Raw genomic sequence first — 24,327 nt, 5'->3', positions numbered from 1 at the left:
TCAAGCACTCGACACCTTCTGCTGGTGTTGCTGCTGTTGATGCTGTTGCTGTTGTATGCTGTTGCTGCTGCTGCTTCTGATGTTGCTCAGTATGTTTTGCCTGAATCGAAGACAGTAGCAATGATCTCAAATTAATGCCCAACTCTGCTGGCGAGTAGAAATAATGAGTCTGCAACGAGCATGTGAGATGAGCAACAGAGAGCAGAGAGAGAGAAAGAGAGAGAGTGAGAAGGGATTGGGAGGAGTAGAGGATGCGGCACAGTAGCAATTGGAGCTGGCGACGTGCGACGAACGCGCGCATAATCAAGGCTTCAACATGGACATCGATGAACATGGACATGGACATGGCATCAGCAAGCATGCAGCATGCAGTTGCAAGTTACCAGTTGCAAGTTGAGGCAAGGGCCGAGTGTGTGTGTGTGTCGTCTTGCTTGGCGATTTACTGGCTGCCTTGTGCGCAGCCTTTATGATTATTGTTATTATTGAGTGTATGCCTGCAATTCAGGCCAAGTCATCATTAATGCGTCGAGTGCAGCATTACCAAAAAACCCGGCAGTAAAATAAAATCGAATGAAATATAATTAAATGTCGCTGTTGCTGCTGCTGTTGCTTTTGCGTAGTTGGTAGCTCTCGTAATTTGGTAAACATTCTTCTGGAAGACGCGTCTGGCTATCTGGCTATCGTCACAGCAGATCGCATACCATATTGTCAACCGGTTTATCTCTGACTCGTTCTCTCACTCACAAGCAAGCAATCTCTCTCGCTTGCTCTGTCTTTAACCACATCTCTGTCTCTGTCATTTGGGGCCTGCTTATCTGCGGCTTTGTGGCATCTTTAAATGGCGTTTTTTTCGCACTCGCAGACGTGCGGGCGTCGGGACAGAGAGAGGAACAGAGAGAGAGAGAGAGCTGTGGAAGCTGTTGGGAGAGCCAACAAAACGCTTGCTGATTTTTAATTATTTTGCACCGATGTTCGCCATCGTTGAGGGAATGCTACACAGAATTGGAGTCCAAAAGCAGAGCTCCTTGGCAATCAGGCAGCCAGTTAGCCAGCTCAGGCAACCTTTCGTCACTTCAATATTGAAACACTTAATCACAATTTCGTTAAGGGCATGCCAAGAGCCGGAGCCAAGAGTCAGGAGCCAGGAACAGGAGCAACAGCATATGCACATAAATGGCAAAAGTTAAGAAATTCCAAATATCTCATACAAATTACCAAAAGGCAAAGCAAAGCTGACAGCAACAGCAACAAATGCCACGAAACTGATGCTTAAAGTGAAAACAAGCAGACGAAAATGATATTTTCACAAAGCACAAACAAAGCACACACAACGAATGCCAAATGTTGAACGCTGAATGCTGAATGCTGCATGCCACATACCACATTCTGGTGCTTGCCCCAACTGTAGCTGCTTGCAGCTACTGTAGCCAAAGATTGTCGACTCGTCGCTTGGGAATTTGTTGAGACAGCAACAGCAAACAGCAACAGCCACGACAACGTCGACGATGACGATGATCGCGGTGCTTTGGACGTTGATAATTAATAACAGACAGGCAGCCAAAGAGCATAAAAACGGCCAACACCCAATCACAAAAACGCTACAGCCACAAAAGGCCAAAAACGCAGGCGGCAGCCAGCCAATGGTAATGGCAATATCGTTGCCTCGCTCATTGGCCACCAACAACAACAACAAAAACACGAAACTTCAAAACACGAAACTCGAAGCTTGAAGACAGACAGCAGCGACTAAAGCAGACATAATCTCAGACAAGCTGGAATGTCAATGGCACTGGGAACTGCTTGCGATTAAGATCACAAACCCAATTCGATCGACGCCTACTCAACTGACAGACAACAACACGACAGGCAACAACCCCAGAAGTGACAAATGTGCAATTAGAAAACGACGAACAACAAATTGTTAGTTCAGCTAATCTAAACTAATTTTTGCTATATGCAATTCCCATTCTCATTCCCATAACCATTTTCATTTCCATTTCGCATTTGGCATTTCGCATTTTGTATTTTGTATTTCTCAGTTCTGGCATTTCGCATTCGCATTCACATCACGCAGTTTGTCGTGAAACAGAAAACTGATTAAATGACACAAAAAACAATTAATGCCTATGGCAGCTAAATCAAATGGTATTGCCAAGGACAAGGAACCAAGCGACAAGCAACAGATCGACAGAGCGACAGAGAACACAACAGCAGAAGAGGAGCGCCATGGTGCCAAGGCAAAACGATTTATAGCCCAATGGAATGTGCCACGATGCAAGGATCAGATGATGGAAATCGCCTCGTCGATAATAAAAAACAATTTAGTCTGTTGCGCAGGGCAAATCAAAGAGAAGAAGGAGGAGGCTGATGCTGAGACAGTAGGCAGTAGGCAGTCAGGCAACTGTTGATGATTAAAACACATTAAAAATCCAGTAGCAGACCCAGTTCCCGACTGAGACTGAGTCTGGAGACTGCCGAGGAGACTTCTGCAGATTTTTGAGTTGGAGTTGAGTTTGAGTTTCAGTTTGACGACTTTTTCCACACATTGGGGCAACAATCGCATCGGGAATCGGGAATCGAGCCAACTAATTTCATATTTTTCATGCAATTGCTGAAATTCCGCAGCTCCCGAAAAGCCACAAAAGGGGATCCAATTCGCCTTTCTTTCTCTCCGTGAATTTGTATCTGCGCAATCTGCCTGTATCTGTGTCGCAATCAGAATCAGTCTGTCTGTCCGTCCGTCTGTCTGTCTGTCCGTCTGTCCGCTTTGATGGCCGGGGACTACCTGTTGCGACGTGTTATTAGGGCGACGTATTGACGACAAGCAAACGTCAACCCAAACGTCAGCTCATCATATCATCGATTGATGCGACTCCTTGTCTTCTGCTCTCCTGCCACGCCCCAACCCGACCCTCTCGCCTATCATCAGTCTTACATTTTTTGAACAGAAGCTGCGGCTGCGCTTGTTCGGCTGGTTGTTTGGAATTTTGTAGTTTGGGCAGCCGAAAAATGTAAAGGGTCCCCTCTAATTTTGGACAGTCGAGCGAGACAAGTTCAGGCCACATCCCCCGATCTCCGATCGCCGATCCTCAATCCCCGATTCCTGTCGAGGTGCTGCTGGTGATATTTCTTAGCGCAAACTGGCAAACAACTCCAAACAACTTTGGCCAAGAAACCCATCTCCTCTTCCCCCCTTTCTCCCTCTCTCTCTCTCTCTCTCTCTCTCTCTCTCTCTATCTCTCTCGGTTACTTGGACAACGTGATTTTGCGCTTTAATGAGGATTATTAAATGCGAGATTATTATGTGCTGCAATTACTTTTCGCAGCCACTGTGCTTCGTTTATTCATCATCAATTTTGTAGTAATTTTTGTTCCTTTTTTTTGCGTTTTTGTTGTGCACGTTGATTTATTTTATTGAACCATAAAAATGTAAATTTTTGTGCTGGCTCTTGAACAAAAGACAAAGTTAATCGTTGTCAATTATGGCCTTTGACAGGTTAATATTAAAATGTGCCTTGTCCCAGCTGAGGAGCATCTGAAGCAAAGATCTGGAGCACGCTGATATGCTCAAAAGTTTTTGAGACTAAAGATTAGCATTTTAAATGCGACTCCTTGCATTCCTTGCCAGGATCAGCTGTGGCCAACGAGTTGTGTCCATTAAGCCAAAAGAGGCTGAACTCTCTGCAGCAGCAACAGCAGCAGCGTTCAATGTGCCGCTGGCAAATCAGTTTCCGGCTGCAATCGAAGCGAGCGCCAACGCAACGAATGCCCTACTCCCCGTTTACCCTCCCAGGATGATGGTGGCAAATCGAGGCTACCTCTATTAACATAATCACAACACGAGTGGAGAGTCGCTTGAACGAAAATTACGCACAGCGAGATCAATTTTGAGACAGAGAGAGAGACCAAAAGCAAACCAAGCATCACTGCAGGGCGATCAATTAAAATTTTGATCGAATTTTCGTCAATTTTTTGACATGTGGCCAACAGAAGCCAACAACAATAGGGGCGTGGCACACACACACACGAAGACAGAGACAGCCGAGGAGAGTCTCGTAATATGGCATCTTGGTAGGCTGGCAACATCCCGGCCAAGATCAATGTAAGCTCAAATTGTCGGCGGTTGCCTTAGGCACAAAATCTCGCAGTCGCAGTCGCAAGTCGCAAGTCTCTGTCTACTTCTTAGTTGCAACTTGGAGACGCGGGCAGGCTCTGAAATGAAATGAAATTGATTAAAGCGTAAATGAATTTTGTACCTGGCCTGACCATGATTATAACATAAGATCGATTGCTGCCTGTCGCTGATCGCTAACTCGACGCGGCTACTGTAGAAAGCAGACATCGATCGACCCAAAGAGGATGTTGCCTGCCTCATTCTATACCCTTAAGCAAGAGCTACTATTTAATGCCAAGCTTTAGTCTCTTTCAAGGGTAATTCTGCTTCTTCTTCTGCTTATTCTTTTTGTGTTATTTTTTGGCAATGGCATTTGACAAAAATCGCCAGGGGCCAAAAAGCAAAAGTCGGCAGCAAAAGGGTTATGCTTCGGCTTGATTTAAGTTGATCCCCACGATCAGCGCCGCAGATCTCAAATGCCATAATTTCTCTCCCCCCAAAAGACAATAAAAAAGACTTGTGTGTGGAATTTGGCATTCTTTGCGTGCCGAGCGAGAAGAAGGTAAACGGTAAACGGTAGCTGCCATATAATTAGGGTAGCTACTAGTCGAAAGAACTCTGCTATCCAAGAAAAAAAGCCGTCGCTTCGATTTCAATTTTTGACCGATCTCGATGTCGATTTCCATGTGCCAATTGCCACTCGATTTCCAATGCTTTTGGCTTATTAATAGTGCGAATAAAGTAAAAAAAGCAAAGTCTTTAAGTGAACGAGAGGGCGAGCGTGAAGAGTAAGTGAGATGGCTGCAAACATTAATTTAGTTACGCTCCGACGATCGCCAAAGCTGTGGCTGAAGCAGCGCATCACAGCGATCGGGATCGCGAGCTTCGCGTCATTAAAGACAATTTCGTGATTCGCCAAATTACTTGCTAAATTATAGAAAGCAAACAAATCGGCGAGGCGCCCCAAACGAGCTCTTTTCCACACTCACACATACAACCACACATACGATCAATAGAAATCAAGTGAAGAGGAGAATCTCTTTTAGTTGAGCTGCCACTATCGATGAGGCCTTGCAGCCCATTGTCGACTTAATCAATACAGCAAATTTGGGTTGTTTTTCTTTTCTTTGCTGTGTTTATTTTTAGCGCCCCGAAAAGAATGAAGTGAAATCGTTGCCAACAACTTAGCTAGACAAACAAAGCGACACTTAAATAGTTTGTAGTACTTGTCATCGACATTGTTAGCTTCAAAGCAACTTATCCAAACCTCTTCTCTTCTCACTTTTTTTGTTTTGCAGAGCCAGGCTTTGGCACTTACTCGAGCGGCCAATGCGGCGGCGGTTGTGGCCGCTGCCAATGCGAATGCGAATGCCAATGTTAATGCCAAATCTCCCTCGGCCGCAGCCAGCCTCATGGACATGGCTGTCAAGAAGGAGCACTCGCTGTCGCCGCCGCACAGCGTCATCCCCGAGGACTCCAGCTCTGGCCTTGGCCAGTTGCAGCACAGACGCTCCTCGCTGCAGGGTGTGCAGGAGAAGCTCACCCAGCTGCAGATGCAACATCAGCATCACCAGCAACAACAGCAACAGCAGCATCAGCAGCAACAACAACAGCAGCAACAATCTGCTGTGGAGCAAGTGAATGCTGCTGGTCGTCGTTCCGCTGAAGGCAGCCCCCATTCCTTGACCCATCTGCAACAGCAACATCAACAGCAGCAGCAGCAGCAATCACAGCAGCAACAACAGCAACAGCAGCAGCAGCATCTTCATGGTTCCGATGGCGGCGGTAGCGCCTTGGCCTCGTCGGCGGCATCTAGTCAGAATGCCTCGTTGTCAGCGACGCCAAAGAGCGAGCGGGAACGCGAACGTGAGCGTGAGGAACGTGGCAGCATCTCCTGCCTGCCACCAGCTGCTCTGGGCATGGCTGTGGGCGTGCAACAGGCCCAGCAGCAGGCGGAAAAGCTGCTCAGTCATCCGGCGCTCGAGTCCCGTCGCGACTTCGATGTCAGCAAAGTGAATCGTGAGTATCTGTGTAATTTATTATGAATTCTCGATTATTGAATTGAATATTCATGGGGACGAAAATTCATTTAGCTAGAAATTAATCTTTTTCAGTTGCTCGCAGATTAAATAAACGTGTGCAGATCATTTCCATATGATAATGTAATTACATTTTAATCGAATTTAGACAACTTGTTAAAAGCTTTGACAAACAGTTTCAGAGTTCTTTTGTGATCAGATAAAATAACTTATTCAAGAAATAATTTTACATGATAGAAAACTTCTGCTGCGGTCGGGTTTTAAGTGCTTTGGTTGACAATCTGGTACATTTTGTACTCTATGGTATATTTTGAATGAGTTAGTATGTTGATATACCAATAGTTTTTAGTATTTTCGATCAATTTTGAATTTGAAAATGGGTAGCGAGTATCTTAATGTCGATAACACTTGACTGTAGCTTTATTACTTCTATTTTATGATATGGTTATGCGTTAAATTAATCAGTGTATGGGATACTCAGAACTTTTTTATTAATATAAGGAGAGACAACAGAGATACTTGTATTAAATTTAAATTTGCTATAGAAATCCGATAAGAATTCCTACGTTATATTTTTTACCTACTACAAAACGTTGTAGCTGTAAAAAAATTTGTAGAAGATAGATTTCAAATTCACAAACTCGTTTAAAAAGAAACAAGTAAATAGACAAAAAGATACACAAAGTGTTTATGAGTTTCTTATAAATTTCATCAGTTACAAATTCGATTAGAATATTAAATAATTATACTATCGGAAAGTGTATGGAAAACCAGCTTAAAGTTGATTTCATTTACATAATTAGCATTTGAAATTCTTTTTGATTGTTAGTGCAAACTAAATATAGACCAAAATTGAAGCGAGAGTTGCATAAATCAGACAAATCCACAATAACAAATCCCGACCAGCGGTCGCTAGGGAAGGAGTGAGGAAAAGGGCAAAAGAGGGGCAGGGGATAGCGCTTTGCTATTTCCGTGCCGTTGCACAAATACCCTTAATCCGGTCTATGCAGCGGCATTCGCATCGACTCTCTCCCTCTCTCTCTCTCCCTCTCCATCTCTCTTTCGGTCTATGGAGGGCTCAATAATTGCCGGGAACCACATCATTATAAAAATGCCAGTGGCGATGCTGATATCAGTGGAATGAGATGAGAAGGCGATGCCTTTTGTGTTGCGACTCGTAACTGGTGATTATGGCTGCTGGTTCAGCTTTAAGGATTTGTGCAACTTTAAGCAGGGCACAAACCGATATTTATACGCACATATGTAATACAATGTTGCATGCAACATGGCTCAATTGAGAATCAACATCTGAGCAACTGATTTGCCACCCATTTAACAGACCCTTTCTAGCTTTGAGTAGCTACGAGCAGCAGCAAAAGGAAAGGGAGGAGGCGAGAGCAGAAGGTAATCCTGTTTAGTTCATCAATACTAGTTTGGCCAGGGACAAAAGAGTGAACCTGTCTCCATTGACAATCCACAGCTACAGCTACATCTACAGCTTCAGCTAAAGATACAAATATAGTTGCAGATACAGAGATACAAATACTGTTGCAGATGCTCACGCAACAATTCTGTTGCTGCTCAGACTGTCAACTGTCTGTGCGAATATCTGTGAGATAGATTGTCGAGTGCACAGCCAAACGATTCAACTTCAGCTTCAGCCAACAACACACACACACACACACAGCATACAACACAACACACACTCATCGTATATGCATCCAAATCCCCTGGATTAAGCATATGAAGCATTCATAACGTTTATTTTGTGAACCTTCTATCTCTCACTCTTTCGCTCTTTTGAGTATCTTTCTCTGTCTGCGAGGCAGCCACAAACACACACATATACAAACACAGACAGAGAGACACGTACACTCACCCACAATGAAGAAGGTCTGCTAAATGCCAACCCGGGGGCTGTTGTTGTGGCGCCAAATGAACGTCAACACACTTGTGGAGCTATTTGGCCATATGGCTGCACACACACACACACAGCTCACACCCACACACACACACACACCAAGCAAAGACGGAAACGGAAGTCGAAGTGGCAAGAGGAGGCGTGACAGTTACAGTTTACGAATGTTTGCTCCCTGGCTGCTTTGGTCGGTCGGCACTCGCGGCGTATACGCAATACAATCGCCTGCTGCCTGCCGCCTTCAGTCTGTGTATGTGTGTGTATTTTTTTCCGAGTGTTTGCTTTTCAGACTGACTCAACAGGTTGCTCAGCATTTTGGCCAATTTATGGCTGCGTTGTTGCGGCATTTAGCGCTATGCAAATTGTGCGAGAATTTTATTAGTAATTTAATCATGTTACATGCAAAGTTTTTTATTGCAAATTGCCATAGTTTTATTTATTTAAAGTAAATGCTGGCAATTTTCTTTCTTGCTTGTTTTACTAATAAATATTTGAATCGAAATTCGATTTGTTCTTAATCGCTTGCAGTAGATTTCGAATTGGTTAATACTTGATTTGCATATTTTGCATTTGATGGGGTGCGAAGTAGTATTTTGTCGTTTGCCATTGCTTGTTGTAGAGACTCTTCCTGGTTGCTGTTAAGCTGCTGGCTAAAACGTAGGAGCCAAGAGAAGGGCAAAGATGAAGTTGGGAGGAGTGAGAAACGTGCGTTAGATTTGAATTTCGTTTGAATTTGTGAATGGCTCACTAGCATATGTCTTTCTATCTCTCTTTCCCACTCTCTCTCTCTCTCTATCTAACTCTTTCTATCTCTTTCTGCTGTGCATGTGTGTGTAATGTGTTTTGTAGTGTATTTTGAGGATTTTCACAGTAAAACGGCATCAAGCGCATAGTCGAGAATGGAGAGGTTATTGGTTTTGTCCTTGTCCCCGTTGTTGTTGTTGTTGTTATTATTGTCATTTCATACAGCTGCAACTGTGTATGTGTGTGTGTGTGTGTGTGTGGGTGTGTTGTGAGTTTATATGTAAATCTGTTTATTTGTTTGTTTGGCTTGTTGTATGTGCGTGTGTTTATTGCGTCTGTTTATTGCGCCTAAGCTGCTCAGCGACGCAACACGATATTTATCCCCCCTTTGCGACCCCTTCCCCCTCCTCCTCTTCCCACACACACACAGTGTTGCCAAACAGAGCTTTCATTTTTGGAAAATTTTTATTCTCGCATTTCGATTCGATTCGATTTATGCAGCGTTTAGTATGCAAAATTTTCATACGTTAGCCTTAATAAATCCCCAACGGCCGCACTTGTCAATATGCAGGCTCTCTCCACTCTCCCCCTTTCCCCTCCACGCCCCTCTGCTGGTCTCTGCTGTGTTGCAGCAGATGCGTATGCCAGTGTGGCACCTATAAGCTTATGCATACACATACACACACGTGCCACACACACACACACACTCTGCAACATTGTCGTGTCGCGTTCTGCAATTGAAAATCACTGCGCCTTAGTTAACGACACGTTTGTGGATCAACGCGTTCACCAGAGCAGAGCTCTCTCTCTCCCCACATGACCAACTACTCCGCTCCCTCTTCCTCTCTCTCTCTCCTCTCTCTCTGCTCCCCCTCCCTCTGCTTGGCGAGTCATCAATTGACCTCCACTTTGGCCATTGTTGTTTGGGCAAAGCTTTGTCGCTGTTGCAGTTGCTGTTGCTGTTGCTGCTCCACTCGCCAGGGTCACCGTACATTTGGTGCACTCATGTGGCAAGCATGGAAGCTTGCTACAGCCTGCCATCGAGCCATCCAGCTGCCATAAGCCGCCCGGCTATTTTCTGTATACATAAGCATGCTGCTCAGGATTCAAAAATGCGCGTCCAACCATCCTCGCATTATGCATATTTCAAACGGAGATCGACTCTTATGTCTCTGTCGCTGACGCTGTCTCTCTCCCCCGAATCTCTTTCTCTACATACTTTTTTTGGGTGGCTTTGGGTTCATTTCAATTTAAAGCTTGTGCCACACAATTGCCTTAAGGTTTAGCTTATTAAATTGGTGGCAAGAAAATTAAATGATTTTACTTTTTGAAATTGAGGAAATATATCTTAACTTATTGAAGAAACGTTTATTAATTCTTGGTATTATTATTTTATTTTTTAACAGTAAGGAAAAATGTCTGAGTAGTAAAATAATAAAATAAGTATCATTTAAAAAATATAACTAAAAAATTAACACTTCACAAAATCTTTGTTGATCTTTTAGACTCTTCATAATAAGTATTTAAATTTACATAGAAATATAACCTTTTTTTTTAGATATGCAATAGATTTTTATGATCTTCCTTTTACAAAAGTTATCGACAAGTTACTACAGATTGAAGTTACTGAATACTTGCCATATTTTATTGATAATCTCCCCCTTTACTTAGAAACTGTCAATACAATTTTCATTGGCAAATAAAAGATATTTCGATGCAATTGTTGCTCGAGTGTCGTATAGTTTGTTGTTAATCAAGCATTGCATTGACAAAGGCAGGTGGCAAGGGCAACTGGAGGCGATTGGCGGTCGGTTTGTGCCACAAATTTCGCAATCAGTCGCAAAACTAGCTGCTGTTATGTGAGCTAACATATAAAAGCAGTTACAGATACATAGATACATCTGGCGGGCGTACTTATTCTCGAGTGCCGTTAGCCAAAGTCCTCCTAGGGAAGAGATGAGGGTGGAGATTGGCACGCGGTGGCAGCTTAAATGTTATACACAGATAGGAAGAGGGAGAGGGAGATGAAGAGCAACAACCAGCAACCGATTCAGCATTAGAGTCAGCATTGAGAAGCAACAGCAGCAGAGCGGTTTAGTCGAGTCCAGTTCATTCCCGATTTGTTGGCCCATGTGCAGCCTGGCTCAAATTCCAAGTTGTGCAAAGGATTTGTGCCACCCCCTACTCCAAACACCCCCCAATAACCCCATGATGTGTAGACGCACAATATGTCGCCTAGATGCAAGTTGCCCAACTGTCCAGACTAAGCAGACTACGTCCGAGTGTGTGTGTGGCGCTTAGATTCAGATACAAATTCAAATATATGCCAAAAGCAACAGGAGGCAACATTTTCGAATTATAAGCAAAAAGGGATTTAGGGAACAACAGCAGCAACAACAGCAACAACAACAGCAGAAAATGAATAAAGAGCTGAAGAGATAGAGAGAAGCGGAGAGTTCAAGTCCTGTTGCAGTTGCAGTTGCAGGTGCTTCTGATTGAGTTAAGCCAACATCATGTACTCTCTTAGCAGCATCTGTGTCCGCTCAGATACTAGAGACATTGGCAGAGAGTCGGGTAAGGGGAAGGGGGATAGGGATGGGGGAAATTGCAGTTGTCGCAGTTACTTGTACCTTGTACTCCTCAGCAGGCTGGCAGTTAATCCTTATCTGTTTGCCATTCTCCAATCCCCAACTCCAACTGCGATTTTCTCTCTGTCTCTGAGGAAACTAAATCGACAGGTTCCGCTCTCCACTCTGCTCCCTTGACATCCTCTGATGGCTGAGGGAGCTCAAGCTCGGGTGAGAAGCTCAAACTACAAATTTTAAGGATTTAAATGTTGTGCAAAAGCAAATCGAATTGAATCGCAACGTAACGCAACGCATCGCATTGAACTAAAACAAAAACAACATTAGATGAATCTGGCAACAACCTCATCCACATTTCACATTCACATCCACATCCACATCCTTTGGGCACCTTTTGTGTTGTGCATAAACTCAACAGTGCGCATTACGAACGGCTTAAAGCCTTCAGCGACGCATGTGGCCAAAAGCAAAGCCAATGCCAGCACTGGGCCATGGCCATAAGCATCCGTCTGTCCGTCCGTCTGTCTATCTGTCTGTCTGTTCGACTGTGTGTGTTGCCGCGACCTCGCTTCTCTTGTAACACTCACTGACTTATAATCAAATAAATACTTACTCCAGCCATATCTATCTCTATCTCTAGCTCACTCTCTATCCTTCGGTTGCTGCCACATTCTCTGCCACGTGCTTGACACAACTGCTCAAGGCACCAGCAGTTAGCAACCAAATAGCCAATGCTTAACAACAATATTACAGTGTTAAACAATAGATATCCAGCTAATAGCTATTAGTTGCTGAAATTAGTTAAATAATGATTGAGTTTTCGATATATATGTTTCTAAATTGTTGAGGGGATAATGGAATATAGGTATTCAAGAAATAGGAAACAGGTTATAGGATAAAATATTGCTGCAGTCGGGGCTTAGTTTCTTTAGTTGAAAATCTGGTATATTTTGTAATCTATGGTATATTTTGAAAATAGTAGTATATTGATATACCAAATATAGTAATCGGCATATTTTAGTCTTTTTCGATATATTAATTTGGTATATTTTAAGACTCGACATTAGTTTTCTCACTTGTTGTATTAGCTAGGAATTAAATTATTTCTTTTAAGAAATTCTGTTGAAAGAATAATTTAACTTTAAAGTATTAAACTTTCAAATGCACCTTAAAGCTATATCATTTAATCATTTAATCAGATAAACAGTATATCAAATATGATTGCTTTATATAATTGATTGATTTATTCCTTGTGAAATTTAAATTTCTTTGTTTAAGCATACTTTTCATATTTAATGAAAAACCCTAAAACTTATTAAAAGTAATTATATTACGCGCAGTGTTTCTTAATTATTAGTTAATTCTTCAAAGTAAAATAAATATGTATTTTAGACGCAGTGGAAATCCATAAATAAAATATTGGTTTAGTCAGAATATTCTTTATTATTATATCATAATTGTGGTAAATCTCTAAATCCTATTCTCAAGGCAATTCTCATTATATAGCTACTTAGAAAAGTTACCCCAAATACCTTTTGCAGTCATATAGCATATAGAGTATTACGACAACAGCAACAATAATAATGATAAATCACTTACGATAACTTTGGCCAGCTACGAGGGTGTGTGTGAGTGTGTGTGTGTGTGTGTGTATGAGTGTTGTGTATTAATACACAAGTGGAATTACATTTTGGGTTTCTTAAGCATGTTTCGGCATAGACTTGTAATTAGTAACTGTTGTTGCTGTTGCTGTGTTTCTGCTTAGGCTTAGGCTAAGATTGGGCCAACAGCCTATTGGCCAAGCACTTGTACTACTTGCATTTGTATTTGTATTTGCATTTGCAATTATATCTCAAGCTGTATTTGCTGTTGTGTTTACTTTCAAATAATAAGCAGATGAAGACGCATTTGCCATTTGCCATTTCCACTTCGATTTCGATTTCCAATTCAATTTCAATATTTTGCATTTATTGTCGGTTGGATGTGGGCTCGGTATAATAATTGGTCTGCACTTCCAGTGAAATATATATGAAAAACTGATCGGTTTTATGGAACTCGATATCGTTCTTTAAGGCGTTGCGTCGCGCCCTCGTCTTTCTCGCTTGGCATTGGCGTTGAGTAATGGCTGTTATGGGTTTTTATTTATTAGATAAGATTTGCCATAAATTTTGTTGTTTAACATACGATTAATGTATTAATGTCGCAATGTGATTCACATGCGCTGAATTGTAAGTTTTATTTCGGCACAATGATAGTGTCCACCTGGATTAGTCATTCACCCGCAGTGATAATCAATAAAATAAGTACTTTCGAAAAAAATATATATATATAATTAATAAATAGATTTCACTTTCACAACTACTCGTAACTATGCTATTTATAAACAGAGCTGATTAACTTTGTGTGGCAGGTGTTTTTGATTTAATCCCCCCGAAGTGCAACTTGATGCAAGGACGTTTTTAATCCGATAGCGACAACAAGAGCATTATCAAAGCACATCTTCATCATTTGCGTCTCGAATGCAGCAATAACAACAACCACCACAAAACCAAGGACATTAGTCGAGAGCTAGAGAGAGAGAGAGCATCAAGTTTGCGACTTATCCCCGACCTGGACCTCAACCCAAGGCGTAAAAGAAGGCCCAGAAGGGTTGTCTCTCTAACTGTCTGTGTCCTCCAGTAGCTGATTGTCTCTGCCTCTCTCCCTCTCTCTCTCTCTCTCTCTCTCTCTGAGTTTCGTGCTGCTTTGCATGCGAATTTGGCGCCAAAAGTTGTCAGCCAGTTTGCAGGGGTTTTTTGCGGGCAGCAGCAGCAGCAACAGCAAACAACTGTGGCCTGAAACTTTATTTGAGTGCGAAGGGCAGCAAGGAGTTGAAGCAGCAGCAGCAGTAACAGCAACAGCACGCATTTGGAATTTGAAATCCTTTATCCCTTTATCTGGCTTTAGCTCTAATCCCATCAGACACAAATGAAGAGAAGTTTCACGTTTCGCAGACGCTGCCAATTCGTGGCTGCTGCTGCTTCTGCTTCTGCTGTTGCTGCTGCTTTGCCAGCGAGTTAAGCTTTTGTTTTCGTCCTTGTTTGCTTTTGAAGTGCATGGAAAGAGTCGAGCAGAGGCAGCAGAGACTGAGGCTGAGGCAGAGACTGAGGCAGAGCTCAGGGCAGCAGTTGGGATTAGGCCGCAAGCTAAGTAATGTGTGTGTGTGTGTGTGTCTCTGTGTGTGTGTATTTGCCAGGTGCAGCCCTGGAGCCAGGGGTTGAGGCTATGGCTGAGTCGGGCTCTGACTCTGACTCTGGCTGTGGCTGTGTGGCTCTCTGAGACTGGGCTGCTAATCCCAATGCCAATCCCATCACATGCCAAACAGCCCATGCTACAACTGTCTGCTAGACTGACTGCCTGTCTCGCTCCCTCTCTCTCCCTGCCTCTCCTTCTCTCTCCCTCACTCTATCCGTCTGACTGATGCGCAATGGCTGGGCGCTCTTTATTGATCGCCTTGAGGATTATCCACAGCGCCCCCAGCATATTGGGCAGTTGCCTTGGTCATTTTCAATTTGCGCTATACACAGACACAGACACACACACGCACACACACACACACATACTCGGTCACGCACACACACAGTTTGAGTTTGGGGCAGCAGCTTTGGCTCTGCTGTAATCCGTTTGAATGCCCCAATGCAGCATGCATAAATGGAAACGCACATGGCTACCACATGCCACATGCCACAGTTGATGTTGTTGTTGTTGTTGTTGTTTGTGTTTAAAGCCAACGACTGGCTGTTGTTTTAGCCTTCATATGAATCATACGCAACGTAATCCCAATTCGTTTAAGTCGCAACAATCCATGTGAACGCCAACGCGTCCACTCGCATCGCTCTCCCCCTCTCCCTTCACTCTCCCATTGTCCGTCCAAATTATTTGCTGTGCCTCAAACTGAACTCTATTCGACTGGACTGCCAAAGGAGGGAGAGTGTGAGGGGCGCGGAGGGACGGGTCGAGCATATTTTCGCAATAAAGTAGATCCCGCATTAATCCCAACGATTTTGTGCTCTGCCCATTGCGTGCTATACTTCGCCATGTGTGTGTGTGAGTGTGCGAGTGTTTGTCAGTGTGTGTGTTTGTGCGCTGGCAATGTTTGTGTCTGTGTTAATCCTTAAACCGGCAGCGCTGCCAACATCGCTGAGGCCCAAAAGCACGTTGAGCCACGTAGGAGGAGGTGAGCAAGAGAGAGAGAGAGAGAGAGAGACGGGAGAAGAGAAGAGCAGGCAACTTGCCACACACAGCGCGACGCACAGTGACAGCCCCCAATGGCAATGCCATCCACTGGCAGTTGAAGCAGTCGGAGTTGGCGGATGAGTTGACGTTGACTGCGACTGCGACGGCAACGACGACGGCGACGTCGTCGACTGCTGCTGGGGGATTAACTTTTTTCCAGGCAAAACTGGCGAGGTGGAGACTGAAGGCAACGGCAACTGCGGCGTTTCAGTTTTTGGGTTTGGGTTTTGTGCGCTTGGTGGCCGTTGCCGTCGCCGCCGACGCCGCGTGGGCGAGGGATTTAATTTCGTGCGGGATTATTATTTCGGATTTAACTCTTCGTTTTATGGATCGCTTGGTATTATAATGAGCAGTGGCGTAGTTGGCACATCATTGACGCTCTGTTTGCCAGGGGCAATGAGCAATAATTCGCCTCATTTGGCCAACTCAACTGTTTAGTGATGGGATTTTAATGAATGGGTGCCCGTAAAATATAGTAGAGCATAATCAATGCATATTTAATACTTTAATAAGATCATTCTTGGAGGTGAATATAATCTTTTGTCTACTTACATATTTTTTACCCTGTTCGTATTTCTTTCCTTTTTATTATTATTCACACCTATGTATATATGGCATGGATTTATAATATATTTTGTTGTCGCGCTATCGCCGCCTCTGTCTTATAACCCGCTTTGGCATTATAAACTCGGGTGTATTTTTATATCCCAAGCCAAACCTCACGGCGATGGCGATGGCGACGGCAACGGCAACGGTGACTGTGGCAGCAGCGCGAACCTGAATCCATTATAGCGTAAGCTGTTAGCAATACCGAACACACACACACACACACACACACACACACACCAACACACATAAAGAGAGACACGCACGCAGAATTATCCCAAAACGAAATGACATCCCTTGGGAAATTAATCCTTAATTCCATTCATTTCGTATAATCCCTGAGATATACTTTGATAAGCGTAATGCGGCCCAGGCTCAACAGCGTACGAAACGAAACGAAACGATGCGAAGGGAGACTGAAAATACATTCAGAGAGAGCAGCAGCAGCAGAGTTGTGGTTGGAGAGAGGGGAGCAGCAGCGGAAGTGAGAGAGCGCGCTCACCCAACACTGTATGTGTGTGTGTGTTGGGAGAGCAACTACTGCAAAGAGCTGAGCCACATGTTGCTATCTGTGTTTGCCCATGCACGAGTGTGCGTGTGTCTGTGTATGTTTTCATCACATGGGGCGCCAAAACGAGCCGTTCGCTCCGCATTCGGTTTCAGTATCGTGCCAAACATGCTGGAAGAAGGTTGGTCTCTCATTTTGCTCTCTTTCTCCCATTGAAATTTATTTCGTGCCGTTTGAAAATATTCGTCTTTAACTCGCGCCGGTCGAAACGTTCGTTGTTATTGTTGTGATGTTGTTGCTGTTGCTTGTGGTGGTGTGCAATTGGATTATTTTTAGGGCATGGGGATTAAACGTGCGCGCATGGGTAGAACTTAGTATCAGAGTTAAGCACGTTTACACCTCGAACTCTGAGGCTTTGGTTGTTGCTGGTGTTAGTGCTGAGTGTTGAGTGATTGAATCTAGCGCGAGTTTTAACTCCATCAAGCTGCCATTAAAGTGACCTATGCCAAGTGCAAAGTGTGCTAAAAACGTAAGACTAAGTAAAGACTATGTGTAACCGGCATGTGTGTACAAAAAGTGAGAGAGAAAGAGGGAGAGAGAATGGGTTGCGTTGCTGTCGCCAGACAAGATTTGCAACACCACTGTCAAGTTGCATTTGTCAACAAAGGCGAGCAGAAGGACAGTAGCAAAAGCAACAATGCATAGACTACGCTCGCACACAAATACACGTTTGAACACACACACACACAGAGATATACACTCGCATACATACGCAGTGCACAAATGAACTTAAAAAGCAGAGCGAAAGCTTTTAAATCTGTTGCTTTCGTGCAGGCTAATCCCTATGAAGTTCACTAGATTTTGTTTTCTGCTTCTGTTTGGCGTCCCAGTGGGGCTTGCACACACACAGCCACACACAGAGACACACACACACACATACGCAGACTAAGCAAGTCTAAAGCTGGCAGACGAGAGATGGCTCAACAACAACAACAACAAGAGGAGCAATCACAACAATGCATGCGGCAACAATAGCAACAACTAGAGCAACAACAATGCCGTCGCGCTTTTGCACTCAAAGCAATAGCAAAGTGCGCTCATCCTTTGCGCCTTACTAACGGCACATTCACATCCACATCCACGTCCTAAGCCACAGCAACAACAATAGCGACAGCAACGGCAGCAGCAAGAAACTCACGTTAAGCTCAACAGGAATAAGGCTGTGAAAATAAAATAAAGGCTGAAATGATAAGTGAAAGCATCTGACAGCCAGTAAACTGTGAACTGAGAACTGTGAAAAGAAAACTGTAAACTGTAAACTGTAAACTGGGAATTGGTTACATCGCTTAAATTGCGACAATTATAATACTAAATAGAACTCTTTTCAAATATGACAGTTAATTAACGTAAACGATACTTGGGTTTAGTTTATTAAGTTATAATATTGTTGCATATCAAATTTGGTATTGAAGATTAATGATATAATAGTATTGGGGATATTGTTGGTTTTTTTCTTGAAGACAATCGAGAAAGAGGGGTAAGTCCCTGCAATGTTATTATTTTCGCTTAGACTCACATAAGTATTTTATGGCATTTTCTTTATCCTTAATGCCTTTAAGAGATTAACATTTATCTCTCACTTTAACTCGCATCCAATAGAAGTCTCCACACTATCAACCCTGATACACTCACATGACAATTGCCCATTTAATTCTCGACTCGTGGCTTCTGTTTCAAGTTCTTCTCCCGCTGGGTGGGGAGGAACTCGGATTGTTGACTCCACAGGCGGTTCTTTGATATCAACTGGTCGCTGGCAGGCGAGAAATCACACTCACATAGAGATTGTGTAAAAAATATAGTAGGAGAGGAGAAAGAAAAAAAATACTCAAACTGGCATTGAGTGAAATCGCAAAAAATTAGCAGTTAATCCCCTTAAATTGAATACCGCAGATGGTGTTGATGTTGATGATGGCAGTGACAAAGAGTAACAACGCCAGCAATTGCTGTAGTTGTTTTTATTGGTGCAAAAAGAGAAAAAAATATAAATAAAATATCCAACACTCAATTCACATACATATACACTAAAGCACACTACTGTTGCAGCTCCCACACAACTCCCCCCAAAGTCGACCCACCACAAAGCAACAACAAAAACAAATGTTACGGGCTATATGGACTATATGGGGCTATGGCTTTAGTTGTGGCTGTGTCCCTGTATCTATATCTGAGACTGTGTCTGTGTGTGTGTGTTTGTGTGTTTGTTGGCCACGCTTAATGCGGCCTGGCAATTAGCCAGAGTTGCCACATAATACGCGCGGATAAATGTTTAAGATTTTAAGTTGCTGCCGCGTTGGTGGATTCCACACACAAACAGCAGACGGACGGACGGACGGACAGACGGACGGACAGACAAACCGCGCGTATCTTTTGCGAGCTTTAGTTTTTGTTACTGTTTGGACTTAAGCTGTCAGCCGTGTGGTGTAGCTGTCTGTGGTTACACTTTGAGTGTGTGTGTGCGCCTCTGTGGTTTGGCTTTGTGTCAAGAGATGCGAATGTGGCACCTTTTGCGGGTTAAAAGCGTAACCCGATGCAACTAATCCGCCAAGAACTAATCAATGGCAAGCTGCACAAAATGCAAAATGCAAATGGAAATCTGTTCAGAAATTTGCTTAATCCCTGTGAAGCGCAACAAAAATCGAAATCCAACACAAAAACTGGAGAAGAACGAGAAGCTCAAGCTCAAGCAGGGCCAACAATAAGATGCCGGGGCAGAAATAAAATAAAAAAAAAACGAAAACGGGAGGCAACTGAACGAAAGAAAGAAAGAAAGAATTATAATGCCACAGCGTAAATCCCTCCTCAAATTAAGCTCCTTGGCAGCGCAGCGTATCGGCAACTGGCGACATCGCTGCCACCCTTTACGCCTTTTGTGGTTGTTGCTCGAGTAGCAGCAACAGCAGCAAAAGCAGCAAAAGGTTACGCTTAATGCAAATACGTCGCAGCCGCGCAGAGGATCAAATTTCATCCCCACCAGACAAAGCCCAAATATCAAAATACCAATGCGAAATGGCAATGATGATGCCGATGCCGATGCCGATGACGATGACGATGGATGGGCAAATGCGACACCAACAACGGAATCCACAGCTCTCGACATCCTTCCTAACAAGTCAGTCGCTTGAGTAGAGACGATACAACAACCAAGAAGGCGCAGGAGCTGCCGCACTAATAAACCGAGAGCATCAAGAAACTGCGAGGCACCAACTGACTCACGCTCTCCCTCACACCCCCTCACACAGTCAGCGTAAATTCAAAAAGCAGCCAAAGCCGCTCATCTGGCGACCTCAGCAGCAGCAGCAGCAGCAGCAACAGCAACAGCAGCGTCTCCACTCACAGTTCGCAGTTCATTGGCAGCGGATTAAGCCGCCGCGCATTCGCAGCGAGCGACACAAAGACGCTTTGCCATTGGATCGATTTAAAATACAGCGAAATACTTAACAACGAGCAGAGCACAACACAACAAAAAAAAGTATAAAAGAAAAATCAGTTGTGGGTATTAATGGCCTCGATATGGAATGGCAATTGGAATGGCAACCGAACGGGGGGGACACTGAGAGGGAGACTGAGAGGGTAATATGCATAAGCACCATTAACTTGTACTTAAAACTGTGGCCAGGTGGCAGTTGGCGGAGGGAGGGGGGCGGGGCAGCGTCATCTTCGACGTCGTTGTTGTTGTTGTCTCTTGGGTGTAACTTAATTCGCAGCCAGGCCACGAGCGTGAGGCGTCTTCAAGCGGATTATATTAATCAATGCTGCCGCCGCCGCCGTCGTCGTCGTTGTCGCTGTCTCATAACCAACTAGGCGTATGCGTATTCTGTTTCCTCTTTAAACAGCGAGCGCACCTTCTTATGCTTATGCTGTACATATATACAAAGTACTATATAGTAGCTTTGTTTTGCTGTTGCTGCTCTCTTAATTGAATCAATGGGCCAGATCGCGTGTTGTGCTCCTTTCGAATACCCTCCCTAACCCCATCCCCTTCTCTTCAGTGACTTTGTTTGGCTTTAAGCAGGAAGATTTAAACGCAAATGTAATGCTAGAGCAACGCCAGGGCCACCCAGTCCAAGACATATCTATATACCTTATAAGCACCATATACACTCACTCATACATATGCCTATAATTCACTCACACACCCCGAATGGAAGACAGAGAGAGATAGAGAGAGAGAGATAGATGCGAGGGACTGTGCTGGGGCTGTATAAAAGGCAAAGCGTCTTAAGCGTTAAGTAGGAGCAACGTAAATAAGTAATATTGATAACTAAAGTGATTAAGGTTGCCGCCATGTGTGGCACCAGCGATGACGAAGACGGTGACGGTGACGGTGACGATGACGATGACTGCTGCAACTGCAACTGCGACTACTGACTTTTAACTGCTGACACTCACTGTACTTGCAATCGTATTTCAAAAATAAACGCAGATATAGTGCATTTCACAATAAAAATATATTTATAAAATAGCAGAAATGAAAGCGAGAAGTATAATTAATACTTTTAAAGAATTTCAACACAGTTTTTAAAAGAGAAAATAAACTAACGAACAAATAAACTTTAAATAGTTTGAATAGTAGAAATGAAAGTGACAACTAAATTTAATAGTAAATTTTAAAAATTTGATTTAATTTTGATAAGAACTTATTTTTAAAATAGAAAATTCTTCAAAATATAATCAATTATTTTATAGTTAAAAAAAAACACTATTTTCAAAACACAAAACACTATTTGAAAAAAATTTCAATAGATGCTCTTCAAGAATCTATTTTTTATTCGATAATTTTGGAAATTTAAAACTTCATTTCACTTATCGAATATTAATAAAGTTAGTTTGAAAATGAGACTTGAAAATCTAAAAAGTTGCGAATTCTGAAAGACACTTTTTGAGAAATGTATTATTTTTTCAACAAGTTGAAGTGTAAGAGAAATTTATGAAAAAAATTGATATTATTTTATATTGTATATATGCAAATATTACATTTGATTTCTAAGTAGCAGAAATGTAAAAGAAAAGAAAGCATCTTCAAAAAGATTCATTTAAAGAACTTCAATTATTTTATTTTAATACAGCAAAGATGTACAAAATTCTGTAAAATGCATTTAATTTGTTTATGTACTTCAAACTTTATTTAATACGAAATAGCATATCTCTAGATCGCTGCGATTTGAGCAGCTGGCAAAGAGCACTCGCTGTTTGAAAAGAATGCAAGTGTGATAATGTGAGTTGACATGCACTCAACGGAGTTGAGGTTGGGCTTGGGTCACGACAGGACACGGAGAGGAGAGGAAGGGGATGTCATTGACATTTGTGTTTGGTGCGCTTATTTCTGGTTCAACTGCACATCGAGTTGATTTTTGACATTTTGCGCAAACATTTAACTCAAGCAAGCCGACTCAATTGTGCGATTGTGTGTGTGTTATTTGTGTTTGCAGACATTATCGACATTTAAATCCCTCTCAGAGCTGCTTGCCTGGTATAAGGACTAAACACAAGCCAATGCCAAGCCAATGCCAATGGCTTGTCCTCCACTTGATAAAATTTTGACAAATTGAAAATCCTTTTGTGCGAGCGCCTTTGCCGTTTCTTTTGTGCTGCGGCCTTCAGCTTGTGGCTAAGTCAATGCTACAGTGTGAGTGTGTGTGTGTGTGTGTAAGGATGTGATCACACATGACTGCATACAGCTTGCATGTGCTGTTTGTCATATACTTTGCTTCATAATTTTAATCCTTTTCTACATTTTATGTGTATTTGCATTCCTATTCTCTCATTTTGATCGGACAATATTTATACCCGGTAGCCATAGGGTAAGAGGGTGTTATAACTGTTGAAAGAGGCATCTTCGACCCTATAAAGTATATATGTTCTTGATCAATATCAACAGTCGAGACGATAAAGTCATGTCTGTTTAAGAAATACTTTTGTATTGGCAAAAATACCAACTTACGGGTCTTAGTTGCTTTGGCTGATAATCTGGTATATTTTCCACTCTATGGTATATTTTGAATGTACTATATAGATATACCAAATATAGTCTATGGTATTTTTTAATATATTTGCAATATATGGCCAAAAATACCAACTTACGGGTCTTAGTTGCTTTGGCTGACAATCTGGTATATTTTCCACTCTATGGTATATTTTGAATGTACTATATAGATATACCAAATATAGTCTATGGTATTTTTTAATATATTTGCAATATATTAATTTGGTATACTTTAAAACTAATACCGCACTGTTTTCCTTTTATTCATAATGTGTAGCAGATATCTTACTGTCGAGCATCCTCGACTTTAGCTTTCTTACTTGATTTGAGTTTTGAACTGCCTCAAGATCTGTGTAAATGCAAATTTCATTTCTTCAATTGGCAACTTTAAGAATGTTTTGGCGAATGAATGCGATGATGTGTCCCAATCATCAATTAATCAATGAACTTCACTTTCATGTTGCTGGGAACTGGGAATTGAAATCGCTTTGCGCTTTGCGTTTCGCCCTTTTCCCTTTGCCATTTGCCATTTCCATGCAGAAAAATCTCAACTCTCAACAAAGTCGTTTGGCACTCATCAAGAACGTTGCTTTGACCAAAAATACACATCATAATCCTTTTGTAAGGATTTGGCAACTTCTTGTGATTTTGCCCTTCACGTTTCGTTGCACATGGCTTTTTCTGTCGACTCTCGACGGGCTCAAGTGTAGGAAGGGGAGCAGAACGGGGGAGGTGGGGAGGAGGGAGAGAGGGGGAGTTGGTTTCTGGCTTGGCTTGGCTTGCATTCAATTATCGTGCGCAGTTGGCCATTGTCTCAGGACGGATGTCCTTGTTGCTGTCGTCTTCGAACCTCGTCGGAACTAATGAAGTGCTGCAGTGCCTTAAGCAGCTGCTAATGCCACTAGAGCCGGAGCCCGGAGTCTTCACTCGAGGCAGCTCTCCTGCACTTGAACTCGAGGCTGTCGAGGCAGCAGCAGCAGAAGCAGCAGCAGCAGCCACTTGGCCGCATGTATAAGCATGTTTTCTGGTTTGCTTCACAGACAAAGCTTAGAACCACTTAAGAAAATCCATTCAGAGGACTCACTTTCTATCTCTGCCCTTTCCTCTGCTCCGGCTGGGAGCTAGTTTAGTTTTTCTGGCCAAGCAGCCAGCCTCTCACCTGATGATGGCCTCCCAAATCAACATATCAGCCCAGGGATGAGGCTGAAGTGGAGTGTGTGTGTGTGTGTGTGTGGCTTGGACTTGCTTTGCTTTGCTTTGCTTTGTTGTCGTTGTTGTTTGGGGCAACAACAAAAAGGATTAAATCTAAGACAGGACACACACACACACACCTACACACATTGCGACGCACACATGTGCATAGTTTTACATGTCTAAGGACAAAAAATTAATTTATTACACAACAAAACGAAAAGTTGAGACAATTTAAATGCCTTTTGCTCAGTGCGTGAAAACTGTGTGTGTTGTTTGGGGAGAAAAACGAAGTCGAGTCCGA

The 24,327-nt window shown here is 42.9% G+C and overlaps 1 protein-coding gene across 2 annotated transcripts in view; it reads left to right on the top strand.

Moving 5' to 3' along the window:
- The window catches only part of LOC132790163 (homeobox protein 13), a 56,955-nt gene that overhangs the window by 20,703 nt on the left and 11,925 nt on the right, over positions 1–24,327 (top strand). Inside the window, exon 2 of one of the 2 annotated variants that reach the window (XM_060798613.1) lies at positions 5,413–6,133. In XM_060798613.1, coding sequence (XP_060654596.1) covers positions 5,413–6,133 — 721 coding nt within the window. Of the gene's footprint in view, positions 1–5,412; positions 6,134–16,942; positions 16,971–24,327 lie in introns of those variants that run through there. The other variant, XM_060798614.1, reaches the window with a different exon arrangement.

Source organism: Drosophila nasuta, chromosome 3 (genome assembly GCF_023558535.2).
Source record: "Drosophila nasuta strain 15112-1781.00 chromosome 3, ASM2355853v1, whole genome shotgun sequence".
Taxonomy (NCBI): Eukaryota; Metazoa; Arthropoda; class Insecta; order Diptera; family Drosophilidae; genus Drosophila; species Drosophila nasuta.
The sequence above is the reverse complement of the archived record's forward strand: the minus strand, read 5'-3'. Positions and strand labels throughout refer to the sequence as shown.